Source organism: Balaenoptera borealis (genome assembly GCF_965194805.1).
Source record: "Balaenoptera borealis genome assembly, chromosome: 16".
NCBI classification, from domain to species: domain Eukaryota; kingdom Metazoa; phylum Chordata; class Mammalia; order Artiodactyla; family Balaenopteridae; genus Balaenoptera; species Balaenoptera borealis.
This window is the reverse complement of record NC_138872.1, coordinates 66,520,064-66,536,286: the sequence shown is the minus strand read 5'-3', so window position 1 is coordinate 66,536,286 and position 16,223 is coordinate 66,520,064. Positions and strand designations below refer to the sequence as shown.

Below are 16,223 nucleotides of genomic sequence, written 5' to 3'. Positions count from 1 at the left end.
TCCAGGGGTTTGAAATCTAGCTGGATTCATACAAATAAAAGTCCAATGCAGAAAATATTTTAGTTCTGCTGGGAATTTTTCCTTTGTCAAAAAGTTGTTCTAGCCCCTGAAAATAAAAATTTATGAAACAAAACCTGCTTTAAATTCCTAGTCTTGGTACCTGGTTCTGCATTCAGTATCACTTACTGGCTATGTGGCTTTGGACAAGTTAGCCAGCCATCCTCCAGTCTCAATTTTTTCATCTGAAAAAGTGAGCTAATAATATACCTGCCTCAGAGGGTTATTGGGAAAGCTGCAGTGAATAACAGAGGCGAAACATCCATAGCTCAACACCTGTTATTTCTCTTCCTCACCACTTAAATTCCTTTGTTCTATCTGCTCCTTTTACTTTGATCAAATTATTTATCAAAAGAAGCCAAGACTTTGTCTACCAATATACACAAGGCCACCATGTTGCACAGTCCCTGTTGGTGCCACTTGCATTATGGTCTAGTTTTGCTTTAGAGGCACCATTTACATAAACCATAGTGTGAATGGTGCTCCCTAGAGTTACACAACACAGTGGCTCCATGTTCACTAGCCCCTTCTAGTCTAGACATATAAGTAGTAGACATATAAGTAATAGGGATTCCAGGAGCTCAAGACCAAGCCCTTAGAGTCCAATTGGAGCCTGAACACCAGGAATAGTACTGCAATTTCCTTATTGGAAAAGGAGTTAATAGGAACAACCAAGAATCTGAGCATTAGGAAAAGCAAATGAGGAACAAGCACAGGGAATGGGGGTCAAGGGTCACACCTAACCCTTCTTGAACAAGCAGTATAGGTGGCATATGGGAGGTGGATCTTTCCTGGGGCAAGGCAGACAGCTTGGTTCAGGGCAATGGTCTCAGACGGCAGTAGCTATAGACCCATCCTTACTGTAATTGGTGTTTATAATATGACATTTCAGTGGTTAAGAATATAAACCTTGGAATCAGACAAGCTGGAATTAAAATCCTTGCATTTCCACTTACTTGGTGTGTAAGTGAGCTCTGGATCTCAGTTTCCTCATCTCTAAAACAAACTTTCCTCATCTCTAAAATGCCCATATTTACGTGCAAGATTTAATTTAATCCTCAAAGCAGCTCAGTGAACTAGGTGCCATTATTATCCCCGTTTTACAGATGAAGAAACTAAGGCCCCTGGAGAGGTAAAATACTCAAAAGCATAAAGATAAATAAGAGATGGAGCTGAATAGGTAGTAAGGATAGAACCCAAGTCCCCTGAATTCCAAGACCCAATATCCTGGGCTCAGTACCAAGACTCACCATGTCTTTGTGGCACAGGTCTCAGAACTCATCATCCCCACAATGGAAACAGCCCGGCAGTCCTTCTTCTTGAAAACCTACCTGGACCATGAGATTCCAATGCTGTTCGTAGGACCCACGGGCACTGGCAAATCAGTCATCACCAACAACTTCCTTTTCCGCCTTCCCAAAAATACTTATCTGCCCAACTGCATCAATTTCTCTGCCAGAACTTCAGCCAGTCAGACCCAGGATATCATCATGTCCAAGCTGGATCGACGGCGGAAGGGCCTTTTTGGGCCTCCCATAGGGAAGAAAGCAGTGGTATTTGTGGGTAAGGCATTGACCTGGATCTGGACACACCAAATTCTTCTACTCTCAGCTGCAGCAAAACAGAATCTCCCCTTGTAGGGCCACTGTATAGTCCTTTTACTCTCTCTGGGAGATAAAATATTTCTGGTTAATATAATTCAGCATTCCTTCCCTCCCCTCCTATTTTCCTTCCTTCCTTCCTTCCATCTTTCCGTCCCTTCTTCTCTTCCTTCCCTCCCTCTCTTCCTTCTTTCATTTTTTGTTTCCTGTCCTTTCCTTCATTCATTACCAAGTATTTGTTAACCATGTACTATAAGCCAAATTTTCAGTAAGAGAGGCAAGGTCCAGGCCTTTTTGCCTGAGGGAGGATCCCAGTTTCTCCTGGAATGAAGTTGAGCCCGTGGATCAGGCAAGGTTACTTTGTAGTGAGAAGCAGTTAGGTCCAGAAGGGGATTGTGGTGTTTGCCCTCTTGCATCTCCAGAAGCAACTCACACTTTGTCATGAGCTCCTATTCCATTATGTGCCAGATAAATATGTTATCAGTATATGAAGAAATCTAATAGTTGCTAAATAAATATTTGTGAAGTAAGCACATTGAATTTTCCCAGGATTTTATGTTTACAAAGCACTTCCTCATTTATTTTGTTTGAGCCTCACGGCCCCTTCAGTTTATTAGCCACCATTATCACTTTACTAGTCAGTTAATTGAGGCTCCAGAGGTTAAATTCCCTGTTCAGGGTCAAACATCTAGAAAATTCTGGAACCACGAGCCAAAACCAGGTTTCTTGGTGCCAAATACATTATCTTTTCCACTCTCTTACTGCTGACTCATAAAATTCTCGTTTAGTAATAGTAATGCCCTGCCCTTCTGGGTTATCTCATGTCCTGTCTTTAAAATTCATGTATTGATAGTAAATGTTGCATGTATTTATATCCTTGCCAATTAGCAACAGCTCCTTAAAGGCAGGGATCCTATTTCGTTTCCCTTTCTTTTCCCCCTTTCTCCTTTCATCCAGTCTTTTATCCCTTCCCATTTTTATGGTATATCCAAAAACAGATTAAGCTTTGCAGCCAAACAGACCTAGGTCCAAATCTCACTTTTTAACCCTAAGCATGTTGTGACCCTAAGCATATTATTCCATGACCTTCAGTTCCTCACCTCTAACATAAAGGTAATGCTCTCTTCCTTATAAAGTCATTATTTTGATTAGATGAGATAATATGTATAAAACTCCTAAAATCTTACATGACACAAAACTGGGCATTTAATCAATGTTCATTGGAGTTTATTTAGTGCCTTCTATGTGCCAGGACTGAGCAATATGCTATCTTAGAAAATCAATCCCTACCCTGGAGGAAATATGGGAAAAAGTTAAATGTCTGTTTGTTAATGCCAATCTGTCAATAAAGCAGGAGAGCCCAGAACCCAGGAAAAGCTCTTCCATTATGGTGAGAATGTCCACTGGCTGAGCCCTGCCTAGAGTGAGGATGTAACAACTGGGCACGGACTCTCCCATGGAGGGATAATCATCTGCTACCTCCTGTGAGAGCAAAGGATCCCATAGACTTACAATCTGTGGCCATGGCTTCTTTCCCCAGATGACCTCAACATGCCAGCCAAAGAGGTGTATGGGGCCCAGCCCCCCATTGAGCTCCTGAGGCAATGGATTGACCACGGTTACTGGTTTGACAAGAAAGACACAAACAAGCTGGACATCGTTGATGTGCTGCTTGTGACAGCCATGGGCCCCCCTGGTGGAGGAAGAAATGACATTACTGGTATGTGAAGGAGAGAGTTCATTACTCTTCACCCACCCCCTGCAGAGCCAGACCACCTTCATGAATGGAGGGTTGGTGCAGGGCACTCGTCCTGATGGAAGGTGGAGAAAGGTGTGTTTAGGCTGTAGCCAGAGACACCTGAGTTAGCTTCAAGGAGTGACATTTGAATATTTCATGTTGGTAGTTGTATGAAATAGGATGGGAAGATGAAAAGAGGATTTGAGGAGTGTTTGGCTAGGGCTTAGAGGAACAGAGAGTCCCATGAAGAGGGGAGTTCAGTGTGGACAGAATGTGTTCCAGGAGGGAGGCTAGATCAGAGGTTCTCAACTAAGGGTGCGTGACAGATTCACCTGTTGTGTTTCTTACAATTCTTTGGATTGCCAGAGATAGAACACCTAATCCAAGTGGCCTAAGCAAAATCATAATGATAATAAACAAACAAGTAAATAAGATTTTTTCCCCTGTCATCTAACACTTCAGGAATATATTTTGCTTCAGGTGCAACTTGATCCATCTAGGTCTACAGATTTTCATACTTTTATTCTGAGATACATCCTTGGTTAAGAATCTTAATGCCATTTCCAGACTTAAGATTCTGTGACCTTGCTCTCCCCTGTGGCATTTGTCTTTCTCATTTGTAAAATAAGGAAGATAAGCAGGGTGATTTTACTTGGGTACACAAACCCATCACCTTCCACTTCAAGTATAGAGTCCAGGAGTACCTTTGCCTTGGGTTTGAATATAACAGGATCTCAGGCACTTAGCGTCTATAAATTCAACACTTCTCTCACTAGTGAGAGGGAGAGGAACTTGGTATATTACTTTTCTCTAAGACCTAGTCATTCAATAGGAGAAAATATTTGCAAACCATCTCTCTGATAAGGAGTTAATATACAAACTATGTAAGGAATTCATACAACTCAATAGCAAAACAACAAACAATCTGATTTGAAAATGGATAGAGAATTCGAATAGACATTTTTCTAAAGAAGACATACAAATGGCTAACAGGCACATGAAAAGATGTTCAATATTGCTAATTATTAGAGAAATGAAAATCAGAATCACAGTGAGATATCACCTCACACCTGATAGAATGGCTATTAACAAAAAGTCAAGAGATAAGAAGTGCCCTTGTACACTGTTGGTGGGAATGTAAATTGGTGCAGCCACTATGAAAAACAGTAGGAGGTTCCTCAAAAAATTAAAAATAGCACTACCATATGATCCAGCAATGCCACTTCTGGGTATATCTGAAGGAAATGAAATCACTATCTTGAAGAAATATCTGCACTCCCATGTTCATTGCAACATTATTCACAATAGTCAAGTCATGGAAACAACCAAAGGGTCCATTGATGGATGAATGGGTAAAGAAGATGTGTACACACACACACACACACAATGGGATATTATTCAGCCATAAAAAAGAATGAAATCCTACCCTTTGTGACAACATGGATGGACCTTGAGAACATTATGCTAAGTGAAATAAGTCAGACAGAGAAAAACAAATGCTATATAATATCACGTACATGTGGAATCTAAAAAAGCCAAACTCATAGAAACAGGAGTAGAATGGTGGTTGCCAGGAGTTAGGGGATGGGGGAAATGGGGAGATGTTGGTCAAAGGGTACAAATTTCCAGTTATAAGATGAATAAGTTTTGGGAATCTAATGTATAGCATGGTGACTCTAGTTAACAACAACAGCAACAATGGAATTGTTACTTAACCTTATTGTGGCAATCATTTTGCAATATCTATATGCATCAAATCATCATGTTGTAAACCTTCAGCTTATATATGTTATATGTCAATTATATCTCAATAAAACTGGCAGGGGGTGGAAATCTATTCAAAAGGGAATATCTGTTTCCAGTACATATCATGGAAAGAGTAATTACTAACATTTGTGCAGCAGTTGACAGTTTTCAGGCTATGTCACATAATATGATATTTGAAAAGATCCTATAATAAAGACCAGTGCCCAAAGTCTGCCAGGAACACATCTGTAGTCAAGTGAAATTGGGTTTATTAATTTGCTGCAGAAAGGGTGTCTGTACAGCATTGAGAACCATGAGAGTAAGAGTGCCTGGTGAAAGAGAGTTAAATGGGCTTGTGCTGGGTGATATGAGGAAAGGCTTAAGGAACCAGGGACTCTGTTTGGGATTGGGTAATCTCAGGAAGTGCGGACAATTTGATGAGTGGGTATCTTAATTTTTTCTCTGCTTGGTAAAGAAGTAGAGTCACTCATATTAGCTAAGGGGGTAGTTTTCATGGTTTCAGAGCAAACTTGTTTCTATCTTGTTCCATCATAGCTAGGGAGTGACCTCATCTGATGTTGATATTTAGTGAAATTTTGTTCAGTGGAGAACTAACAGCCTAGCTGATACTTGCCAAACCAGCTGCCAGCTTTCAGGGTTGAGATGGGAAACCTGAAGCTCAAGGCAATATAGTATGGTGGTTGAGAGTATGGCTTGGCAGAAGACTGATCTGGGTTTAGGTAACATTAACAAACATTAAGTACTATTAGTATCCTTATCATCAAAATAGTAAGTGAATTTCTCAAGTTCACACAACTGTAGATTGTTCCAGATCAATGTGTAAAATATTATTCTGGCATTTTTTTTAAAAAAAGAAAAACCTACATATGTCAATACATAAGTATAGTGGAGTGTATATATATATATATATATATATATATATATATATATATAATACTTATGTACTGACACATATATTTTCCTTTTTAAAAAAAAATGCCATATATATATATTGAAAAGAGTTTTGGGGAAAATGGCAGCAACTGTGCCAGAATCATCATTTTTGGCTCTTCCCGAATTCCCATAAACAGAGCAACTAGATAGCAAAACCAAAAACCTATAAACAACATTTACAACAAAACTAGTTGGCAGAGTATTCCCCACATATTCTAAAGTATAATTGGTGGGAACAAACCACTGGCAGCTACAAGACCCACATGTTATCTGCATCTGTGCGGGAGAAAGCAGAGGGAAGTATTGAGACATCTAACAGACCTGAGAATGGTTGAAACCAAAAGTAGCAAACAGGTATTCTCTGATAAGCATGGCAGCCAATTAGAGAACAGGAGCTGAAGTTGGCAGGACTTTTACCTTCTCAAATAACAAGTAAGCACAATGAACCTGCAGTGAGCTCTGAGGGACTAGAGCATTATAGCCAGTTGTGATTTCTTGAAACTAACCACCCAGGTCTCCCATACAAGGCGAGACCCTACACTGAAGAGAAACTGGAGTTGAATCAGAATTGAGCAAGTTAAGATTACTAGAAACAAAGGAAAGAGAAGGTCAAAATGAGAGTGAGAGAGAGGAACAGAGGCAGGAAAGTTCAGAAAGCAAGTCACTATATTTTTGAACACTTAAGAAATCAACAGAAAAGGAAACTTTGTGGAGTTAGAAAAGCCATCTGAGTCAAGCCTTCTCTAATTGCATATATAAAAATGAGCAAAGAAAAGTATTGAGGTCATGTTTCATAAAAATTAATGTAGGAAGGAAGAGAATAGAGAAAAACACCCCTACTTTAAAAGCACAACAGAAAGACATACTTTAAAAACTTTAATCTATTACTTCAAAATAATCTGAAAGACATTGATGAGATAATACAAGACAGGAAAGAATGACATAAATCAGAATTAGAAAAACTTAGAAATGAATGATGGAACTCAAGAATTAGGGAAAAAAAGTTACCTTAGAAATGAAGCCAAAACTAAAAGGAGCAAAAATAGAATAAATACAATCAGTAATGCCTTAAGAAATAAAAAATTAGAAGGAATTTTTTTTTTTTTTTTTTTTTATTTTTGGCTGTGTTGGGTCTTCGTTTCTGTGCGAGGGGTTTCTCTAGTTGCAGAGAGTGGGAGCCACTCTTCATCGCGGTGCGCGGGCCTCTCACTATCGCGGCCTCTCTTGTTGCGGAGCACAGGCTCCAGACGTGCAGGCTCAGTAGTTGTGGCTCACGGGCCTAGTTGCTCCGCGGCATGTGGGATCTTCCCAGACCAGGGCTTGAACCCGTGTCCTCTGCATTGGCAGGCAGATTCTCAACCACTGCGCCACCAGGGAAGCCCAAGAAGGAATTTTTTAATCAGAAAAAATATAAAGACATACTACAACATGGATGAACCTTAAAGACATTATTTTAGTGAAATAAGCCAGTTACAAAAGGACAAATATTGTATGATTCCACTTATATGAGGTACTCAGGTTCACAGAGACAAAAAGTAGACTGGTTGTTACCAGAGGCTAGGGAGAGGGAAATGGGAAGTTAGTGCTTAATGAGTTTCAGTTGCAGAAGATGAAAAGATTCTGGAGATAGGTGGTGGTGATGTTCACACAACAATGTGAATGTGCTTGATGCCACTAAACTGTACACTTAAACAATGGCTAAAATGGTAAATTTTATGTTATGTATATTTTATCACAATAAATTTTTTTTCAAGAAATGAAGAAAGGAACTAAAAGGTTTGAGAGAAAGTAACAAATATTAAAGTTAGGTAGAGAAAATCCAACATACAACTAACAGGAGTGTCTAAAGAAGAAAACCGAAGTTTCTTCAAAGAAGAAAACAGAACTAATAATAAAAGCTATAATCCAATAAAATGCTCCCCCAAAAAAAGTATTTTTGAAAATTACATATTGAAAAAGTACATTGTGTACCTAAGAATACAGACTCAAAAATGATCATTACCAAAACTAGTAAAATCACTGGACTTTAAAGAAAAAGAAAATTAGATCATCTTAAGAATTTTCAACTGCAATCTTTATGCTAGAGAAAATGGAATAACATATTTATGATACTTGAGGGAATACAATGAGAGTCAAGGCTTTTATTGCCAGCAAAGCTGACCTTCAAGTATAAAATAAAAACTATTATCAACATGCAAGAACTCAGAGACTTATTTCCGTAAGCCCTTTCTCAGGAATCTATTAGAAAATGGGTTTCACATGATCAAAATAGCTATAAAGAGATCAATATAACAACTGGTAGTGAGCATTACTTAATGTGGTTATTTGTTGAACTAAGACTACATGGGAGAGATTATAACATATAAAGCCTATATGATTTGATGATGTAGATATTGAACAGTTGAAAATGGAGTGGGATGAGGATAGCACATACAAGAAGTTTTAAACTCTTCAGTTATTGTAATTGGTGGCGGTCGTATATTCTTATTCTGAGTGTGTTGTATGTATAAAGTGGGATTATATGAATGAGTAACTATAACATTTTCTATTTCTACTGTCCCTTGTGTCCTTGAGAACCAGGACTCAGTGTGGAGAAAAGGAAATCAAGATGTAATATAGAAGAAGTTAAGAAAAAGCTCGGGAGTCCTAAATTTGAAATATCAGTACTGACTCATGTTCCAGGTCTAAAAAGTAATAACCAACTCATTAACAATAAGAATTCGTAGCACCCAGACTGTGGTCTTGAAATCCAGTTTCCTACTAAAATAAACCAGGCTTCTTGGAGAAATGGCTTATTACATGTCTGGGGCAGGAAATATACAAGATATGCCTGTAACATCTTCATATATGCCTGTAACGTTTTCATATATCCAATCATGAGAAAGCTTTCAAAGACTACAGAGTCATGTCAAAAGCATTCAGTTAACAACACAAGGAGGCTCTAACTGGCAAATATGGGGAAATTTGAGCTTCAACAATGATAGTAATTTAAATGGATTGAAATTTATCGAAAGATATTTAAATCTATGAATCAGTAATAACAATCATAGCTGGTCATCTTCAGAGGATGATAAAAAACCAGTTCATTATCTTGAAAACTGATAAATAAATGGAAAGAAGCAAGCATTTATTTTGACTTTCTTATATGGAGTATACCACTGTATAAGCAAATAGTAGATGAAGGAAAGTGTCCCTTTCTAAAAATATTCCTAATATTTTAATAAACTATATAGTAAATGAAAGAGAAATGATAGAATATCACCATTTTGCAAACTTCAGTGAATTAATGGATCTAGCCATTGAGAATCAGTAGCTACCAACATTGCAGAGGGAGAGACAACATCATGTGCCCTCTGATGAAGGACTACACCACCACCTATGGTCTGGCCAAAGAGATGGAACCTGAATCTGATTAAGTCTCTGGATACAGCTGCAAATTGGTAGGAAATACGAAGGGCAGAGAAACCAAATAAACTACACCATGAATATGCAATCAACAAAATCCTGACTGTGGAAACTTCTACAGATCAACCAGTCCAGCTATTCAGTAGACAGAAGATAAAAGAAAGGGTTGGAGGGGGGAACCTATAGATTAAAAGAGACTTAAAAGACATATCAATTTTTTTAAATTAGCGGGATTAAACTCTGGTATCTAGAAATGAACACATGGTTAATAAAGATGCAAGATAGCAATTACTTTAAAAGTCAGGATAGTGGCAACCTTTGGAGGGAGAAATGGAGAGGTCTGTGATTGGGATGGGATATATGGAGGGGCTTCTACGGAGGGCTGGCAAAGTTGTATTTCTTGACATGGATGGTAGATGTAAGGATGTTAACTTTATAATGATTCACTAAACTATACATTTGTTTTGTGTGGTTTTCTATATCTGTGCTTTACATTATATAGAAAAATACTTTTAAAAAAAGATATGCAGGCAAATCTATAGAGACAAAAAATAGATTGTTAGTTGCCAAGGGCTGCAGGGAAATGGGGAGTGACTGCTAGTGGGTAAAGGATTTCTTTTTGGGGTGATGTAAATGTTCTGCTATTGACTGTGGTAATGGTTGCACAACTAAAATACTAAAAAATCATTGAATTGTGTACTTTAAATGGATGAATTGTATAGTATGTGAATTACATCTCAATAAAGCTGATACATAGTATAACTATAAATATATGGATATCTAACATTGGGTACCTAGATACAGATATAGAGAAGTAAGAATGTCAGACTAACCTTGGGGAGGGGAGAGAGAATGGATTTCGTGTGTGGGAGGTAATGGATACTTTCTATAAAAGTATTTCTGAATTGTTTGATTATTTTACAATGATCATATACTTCCTTCACCTTTTAACAACCTTGAGCACTGGACTAGCTCTATTACCAGAACTTCTGCAGTCATGGAGACATTCTGTATCTGTGCTGTGCAATACAACAGCCACTAGTCACATGTTATTCTTGAGAAGTTGAAATGTGGCTAGTGGGACTGAGGAAATAAATTTTAATGTTATTTAATTTTCATAAGGCTGCCATATTGGACAGCACAGCTCTAGAACATTAAGGCAGAGGGAAAACTCTTCTATAGCTCAGGATCTCTAGGCCCAGGAGGTAAGTGTGAGAATATATGCACACTCACACCTGTGCATGTTTTCCAGGACGATTCACTCGCCATCTGAATATCATTTCCATCAGTGCCTTTGAGGATGACATTTTAACCAAGATTTTCAGTTCAATCGCTGACTGGCACTTTGGAAAAGGGTTTGATGTGATGTTCTTAAGGTAAGAGGTTCCTGTGTTATTGGCCTGGGGTCCTCAGTTCTGGCCCCTCTTTAACTGGTCTGCCTTCTCCTTCCTCCCAAGGTATGGAAAGATGCTGGTACAAGCTACGATGACAATTTATAAAGCTGCAGTGGAGAATTTCTTGCCAACTCCCTCCAAGTCACACTATGTCTTTAACCTGCGGGACTTCTCACGGGTGATCCAAGGGGTATTGCTCTGCCCTCACACCCACCTGCAGGTCAGCCGCTATCATTTCTGTTATCAAGTTCATTCAGTGATATCCTTGGCTGTATGGAATAAACAATGATAAGAGTAATATCTAACTTCTATCAAGCATTTAATCTATGCTAAGCATTGTGCTAAGTATTTTGTAAGCATTATCTCATTATAGCCCCATATCGACCCCAGGATTTAGAAACTATTTGAGAACTACCACCTCAGTCACCACCTGCCATTTATTCAAATAATTAACTGGATTTTCAGGATGTAGAAAAATTTATCCGGCTTTGGATCCATGAGGTTTACCGGGTCTTCTATGACCGTCTGATTGATCATGAGGACAGACAGGTCTTTTTCAACATGGTGAGGGAAACCACCTCCAATTGCTTCAAGCAGTCTGTGGAAAAGGTAAGCCAGACCCTGTGATCATTTGGCCTCAGAAATTGCCCCAAATATTTGATCACGCTAGTCTCAGATTTCAGATTGTCTTCCTACTAGAGACTTACAGCTCCACTTTCTGAATCTCAAGAAACAGTGTATTGAGCCAACTAGTCACTCAATTTGGTGATATTATAGTTGGTCCAATTTCACTTCACTTCCCTGGTAACATATAAGTTTGGATACATTCAAACTTATGGTTTATGATATGATGTTATTGTTTATGATTAATGTAAAATGCATTTTCAAGGTCAGTTAATTTGCGAGTTGAGAAATAAATACACCATGAATTTTCATGGTTTGATTGATGCCCTGGTAAAGCCCGAGTGAAAGATTGTCATGGTTTCCCATTTCTAAATATTTTCTCTTTTCTATTTTGATATAAGAAAAGTTTTAAGCCTGTGTATTTGCATCATCTAGTTCTACCTCTATTCTTAAGAAGCTACGATTTCTCCATAGAAAAAATTGCAAGTGTTTCATGTTCCATCCAGAGGCCAAGTGCAGAAGCACTGCCAGTTTCTAATATCAGGAAGAAGAGGCATCTAAAACATTTCTACTCTAGGTACAGAGTGGGGACCAGGGAAATGCCTGCACTTCTATTCGGTGAAGGAGCAAGTACATTAAAAATGATGTCATCTTTCGACTACCTCCTCTTAGGATCTTACAATCTGACCACCAATGTTTTAATCACTTAGCAAACAGATTGACCCTTGCTTTCACACTCTTTTCTCAAATGTCCTTTCATCATAGTCTTTACAACCACGAGATCCACATATTTTGTTTAAAGAAAAAAAAAAAAAAACTGTTGATGAACCATGACTTTGAAGAATGCTCAGAGGAAACAAATACATCCCCTACTCCCTCCCTCTACACCTCCCAGTACCATGGTGGCTGGGGCTACTGGCTGAATGCCTAACTGAGACTTACCTTTCCCACAGGTCCTCATCCACCTGTCGCCCACTGGAAAGATAGTTGATGATAATATCCGTAGCCTCTTCTTTGGAGATTTCTTCAAGCCAGAAAGTGACCAAAAAATCTATGATGAGATCACTGACTTAAAACAGCTCACAGTGGTCATGGAGTATTACCTGGAAGAGTTCAACAACATCAGCAAGGCCCCCATGTCCTTGGTCATGTTCAGGTTCACCATTGAGCACATCTCCAGGATATGCAGGGTCCTGAAGCAGGACAAAGGCCACTTGCTCCTGGTGGGCATTGGGGGCAGTGGGCGGCAAAGTGCCAGCAAACTGTCCACATTCATGAACTCATATGAGCTGTACCAGATCGAGATCACTAAGAGCTACTCAGGCAATGACTGGCGAGAGGACCTGAAGAAGGTCATGCTACAGGTCGGTGTGGCCTCCAAGAGTACTGTGTTCCTCCTCACCGATAACCAGATCAAGGACGAGTCATTCATTGAGGACATCAACATGCTTCTGAACACGGGAGACGTGCCCAACATCTTCCCCACTGACGAGAAGGCTGACCTTGTGGAGAAGATGCAAATGGCAGCAAGGACAGAAAGTGAGAAGATCGAAGCCACTCCTCTTTCTATGTATAACTTCTTTATTGAGAGAGTGAAAAACAACCTTCACATTGTCCTTGGTAAGAAGAAGCAAATTCAGTTTGCCCTTTTCCTCTGGGTATTTCAGGATCTCCTGTGCCTTAAGCCCGTTCCTCTTACAGTGGTGCCAGGAATGATCCAGCCAAGGCACTCACTCGCCCACGGGTCAGTGCCTAGAATTCCTGTGGAAACTTCGACTCTCCTGAACAACTGTTTTAAACCTGTTCCACTCTCCTCAGTTCTCTGAATTCTCCTCTGAACCCTCTCCTTCCTTTTAGTACATTACCCGGCAACCTCACAGAACAGCACCTGGAGTTCTTCTCTCTATGAACGATATCTCCAATCTATCCAGAAACTTAGGGGTCGTGTTTAATACTTCTCTCTTGTTACCATGTCCTGTCAATTTTTGCCTTCTCTCTCGCATATCTACCCACTTATCTCTATCTCTGCCACCTTCATATTAGCTAAGCCTCTATCGTCTCACTCAGACCTCACCTCTACAGCCTTCTAACTGTTCTATGTCCACTCTCTCCATTCCAGACCTTTATGTTCCATTGAGTCAGGATGGGGATTTTTTTTTCATGTATTGCAAATGTGATCATTGTATATTTACACACATACACAAATTAAAACACCTAAATTGCTTTCTATTCAGATAAAGACCAAAATTGCTAACCTATAGTCTTATAAGGCCACCTGCCAGACTGTCCCCTGCATCCTCTCCACTCTCATCTCCAACCAAGTTTCCCCTTCTCTCTTTTTCAGCCACGCTGACCTCCTCACACTTTCACCTGTGCATTATGCTTCCTCCCACCACACTGGGTCTAAATAAACAGTGAACGGAATTTGGGGCATAGAATCCGATCTTTGTGGTTGGATGGGGATGAGGTCAGAAACAAGCTGATGGCCCCACAGCTCCCTTATGTCTGTGAGTCAGAACAAACAGAGCACGTGGGTCAAAGGGCTCAAACCACTCTGGCTATGTGACCCTAAGGATCTGGAAGGGACAGTGTGGATACTGGAGACGAGCCAGAAGGTATTGTAATAAACTGAATTCCCATCACAAAGTTTCCTGAAAATATCCCATGATTCCCCTGTGCTTCCCAGGCACTCATCCTGACTGTTCCCAATCACACCCTGGCGTGCCAATAGGAAACATGACTGCTCCCTTACCCCACCAGAATCCTTGGAAAGAACTGCCTGTCCCTTTTCAGCCTCGTTGACTTGGAGAAAGAGAACTAACAAAGTCTACTTTTCATTAGCCATGAGTCCGATTGGGGACACCTTCCGGAACCGCCTGCGGATGTTCCCTTCCCTGATCAATTGCTGCACAATTGACTGGTTCCAGTCTTGGCCCACAGATGCCCTGGAATTGGTAGCCAACACATTTCTAGAAGATGTGGAGCTCGATGACAATATTCGGATAGAGTAAGTGTTAGCTGCATTTTAGTACGGCAGCCAAATATTTCAAATGAAAATCTAGATATTGGCTCTATTCTTGTTGCTGTTTCAAAACTTATCATTTTAGGTATAGAAAATGTCTTATACTTTTAAATCACATTTAGATATTTAATAAAACACCTTTGCTGAAAAAGAATAACATTTCATTGTTCAGAATTGTCCTAGAGATGCACTGTTGTCATAGCTATGAGAACCTGGATATAATACTATAGCTATTTCAATAGTCTTAGAGCATGCATTCTCAAGAGGGGTGATATTGCTGCCAAGGGGATGAAAACTGGTTCTTGTGAGGGTTTTTTGTTATGACAGTAACTTACTCTTTTTTTGTATAAAGCACAGATATACAAATGAAAAAAAAAAAGCACTGAATTTTGGCTACAGTAAGAGAAGGGTTAAGACTGTTGACCACTCTAGGTGTCCCATGAAGGCAGGGGTCATATCACCTTCTTGTATACTTCTGTAGCCTTAGTGCCTAGCAAGTGCCTGGTACATAGTAGGTTCAATTACTGGTTATTAAATGAATGAATAGAAAGTGAAGAAATAGGTAGCGGTCAGAATATTCATGGCTTTTAAGAACTTTGAACTTTGTTCTCTAGGCCAGAAGACCCTTAACCTGGGTCCATAGGCTCATAAACAGAATTCAGAGGGACAGTGAATGTGAGTGGGGAAAAAGTACATCTTCATTTTCACTGACATCTAACTGATACTTTGCATTTCTTTCAATGATGAATGTAGGCAATAAACCCCAGTAGGATTGTGTGACTTTGTTACCAGTAGGAATCACAGTTATTTTCTGTCTAATAATTCTAATATCTATCTAATAATTCAGTCATTACAGATGCCCCAATTATATCATTTCCTTCAAAATGATGGTAGTTGTTAGACCTGCTGTCCAATCTTACTATTTAATGCCACAGTCGGCAAATGATGATCCATGGGCCAAGTCTAGTTCACAGCCTATTTTCGTAAATAATGTTTTATTGGGAAACAGCCATGCACACTACAGTGGCAGAGTTGAATAGTTGCTCTTGAGACCATGTGGCTCACAAGGCCTAAATTTTTTTTTTTTTAATTTTTGACCGCGTCGGGTCTTAGTTGCAGCACATGGGATCTTGGTTGAGGCATGCGGGATCTTTCGTTGCAGCGCACGGGCTCTTTATCGTGGCGCGCAGGCTTCTCCCTAGTTGAGGCATGCGGGTTTTCTCTCTCTAGTTGTGGTGCGCAGGCTCCAGGGTGCGTGGGCTCTGTAGTTTTGGCATGCGGTTCCAGAGCACATGGGCTCTGTAGTTTGCGGCACACAGGTTCTCTAGTTGAGGTGCGTGAGCTCAGTAGTTGTGGTGCGGGCTTAGTTGCCCCGCGGCATGTGGGATCTTAGTTCCCTGACCAGGGATCAAACCCACGTCCCCTGCATTGGAAGGTGGATTCTTTACCACTGGACCACCGGGGAAGTCGTTCCACAAAGCCTAAAATATTTACTATCTGGTCCTTACCAGGAAAAGTCTGCTGATCCCTGATTTCATGCATAAATAAAAGCACACATATTACTATATCATAAATTTGGTTTTTAAAATATTTTGAAAACGCTTTCAACATAATTGGTTTCCTTGGTAACCCTCTATATATTATTTTATGCATTTTAAAACATTATTCTGCAAAGTCCAGAA

General features: G+C 39.7%; 1 protein-coding gene across 12 annotated transcripts in view; it reads left to right on the top strand.

The window, feature by feature from the left end:
- DNAH3 (dynein axonemal heavy chain 3) overlaps nt 1–16,223 on the top strand; it is a 208,869-nt gene that overhangs the window by 148,555 nt on the left and 44,091 nt on the right. For all 12 annotated transcript variants that reach the window (XR_014236086.1, XM_082362351.1, XM_082362354.1 and 9 more), the window contains 7 exons: nt 1,326–1,620; nt 3,199–3,378; nt 10,754–10,877; nt 10,959–11,115; nt 11,361–11,504; nt 12,473–13,139; nt 14,361–14,526. Coding sequence is in view for 11 of the 12 variants with exons in the window: in XM_082362351.1 (XP_082218477.1) it covers nt 1,326–1,620; nt 3,199–3,378; nt 10,754–10,877; nt 10,959–11,115; nt 11,361–11,504; nt 12,473–13,139; nt 14,361–14,526 (1,733 nt within the window). In the remaining variant the exon portion in view is untranslated. The remainder of the gene's footprint in view (nt 1–1,325; nt 1,621–3,198; nt 3,379–10,753; nt 10,878–10,958; nt 11,116–11,360; nt 11,505–12,472; nt 13,140–14,360; nt 14,527–16,223) is intronic.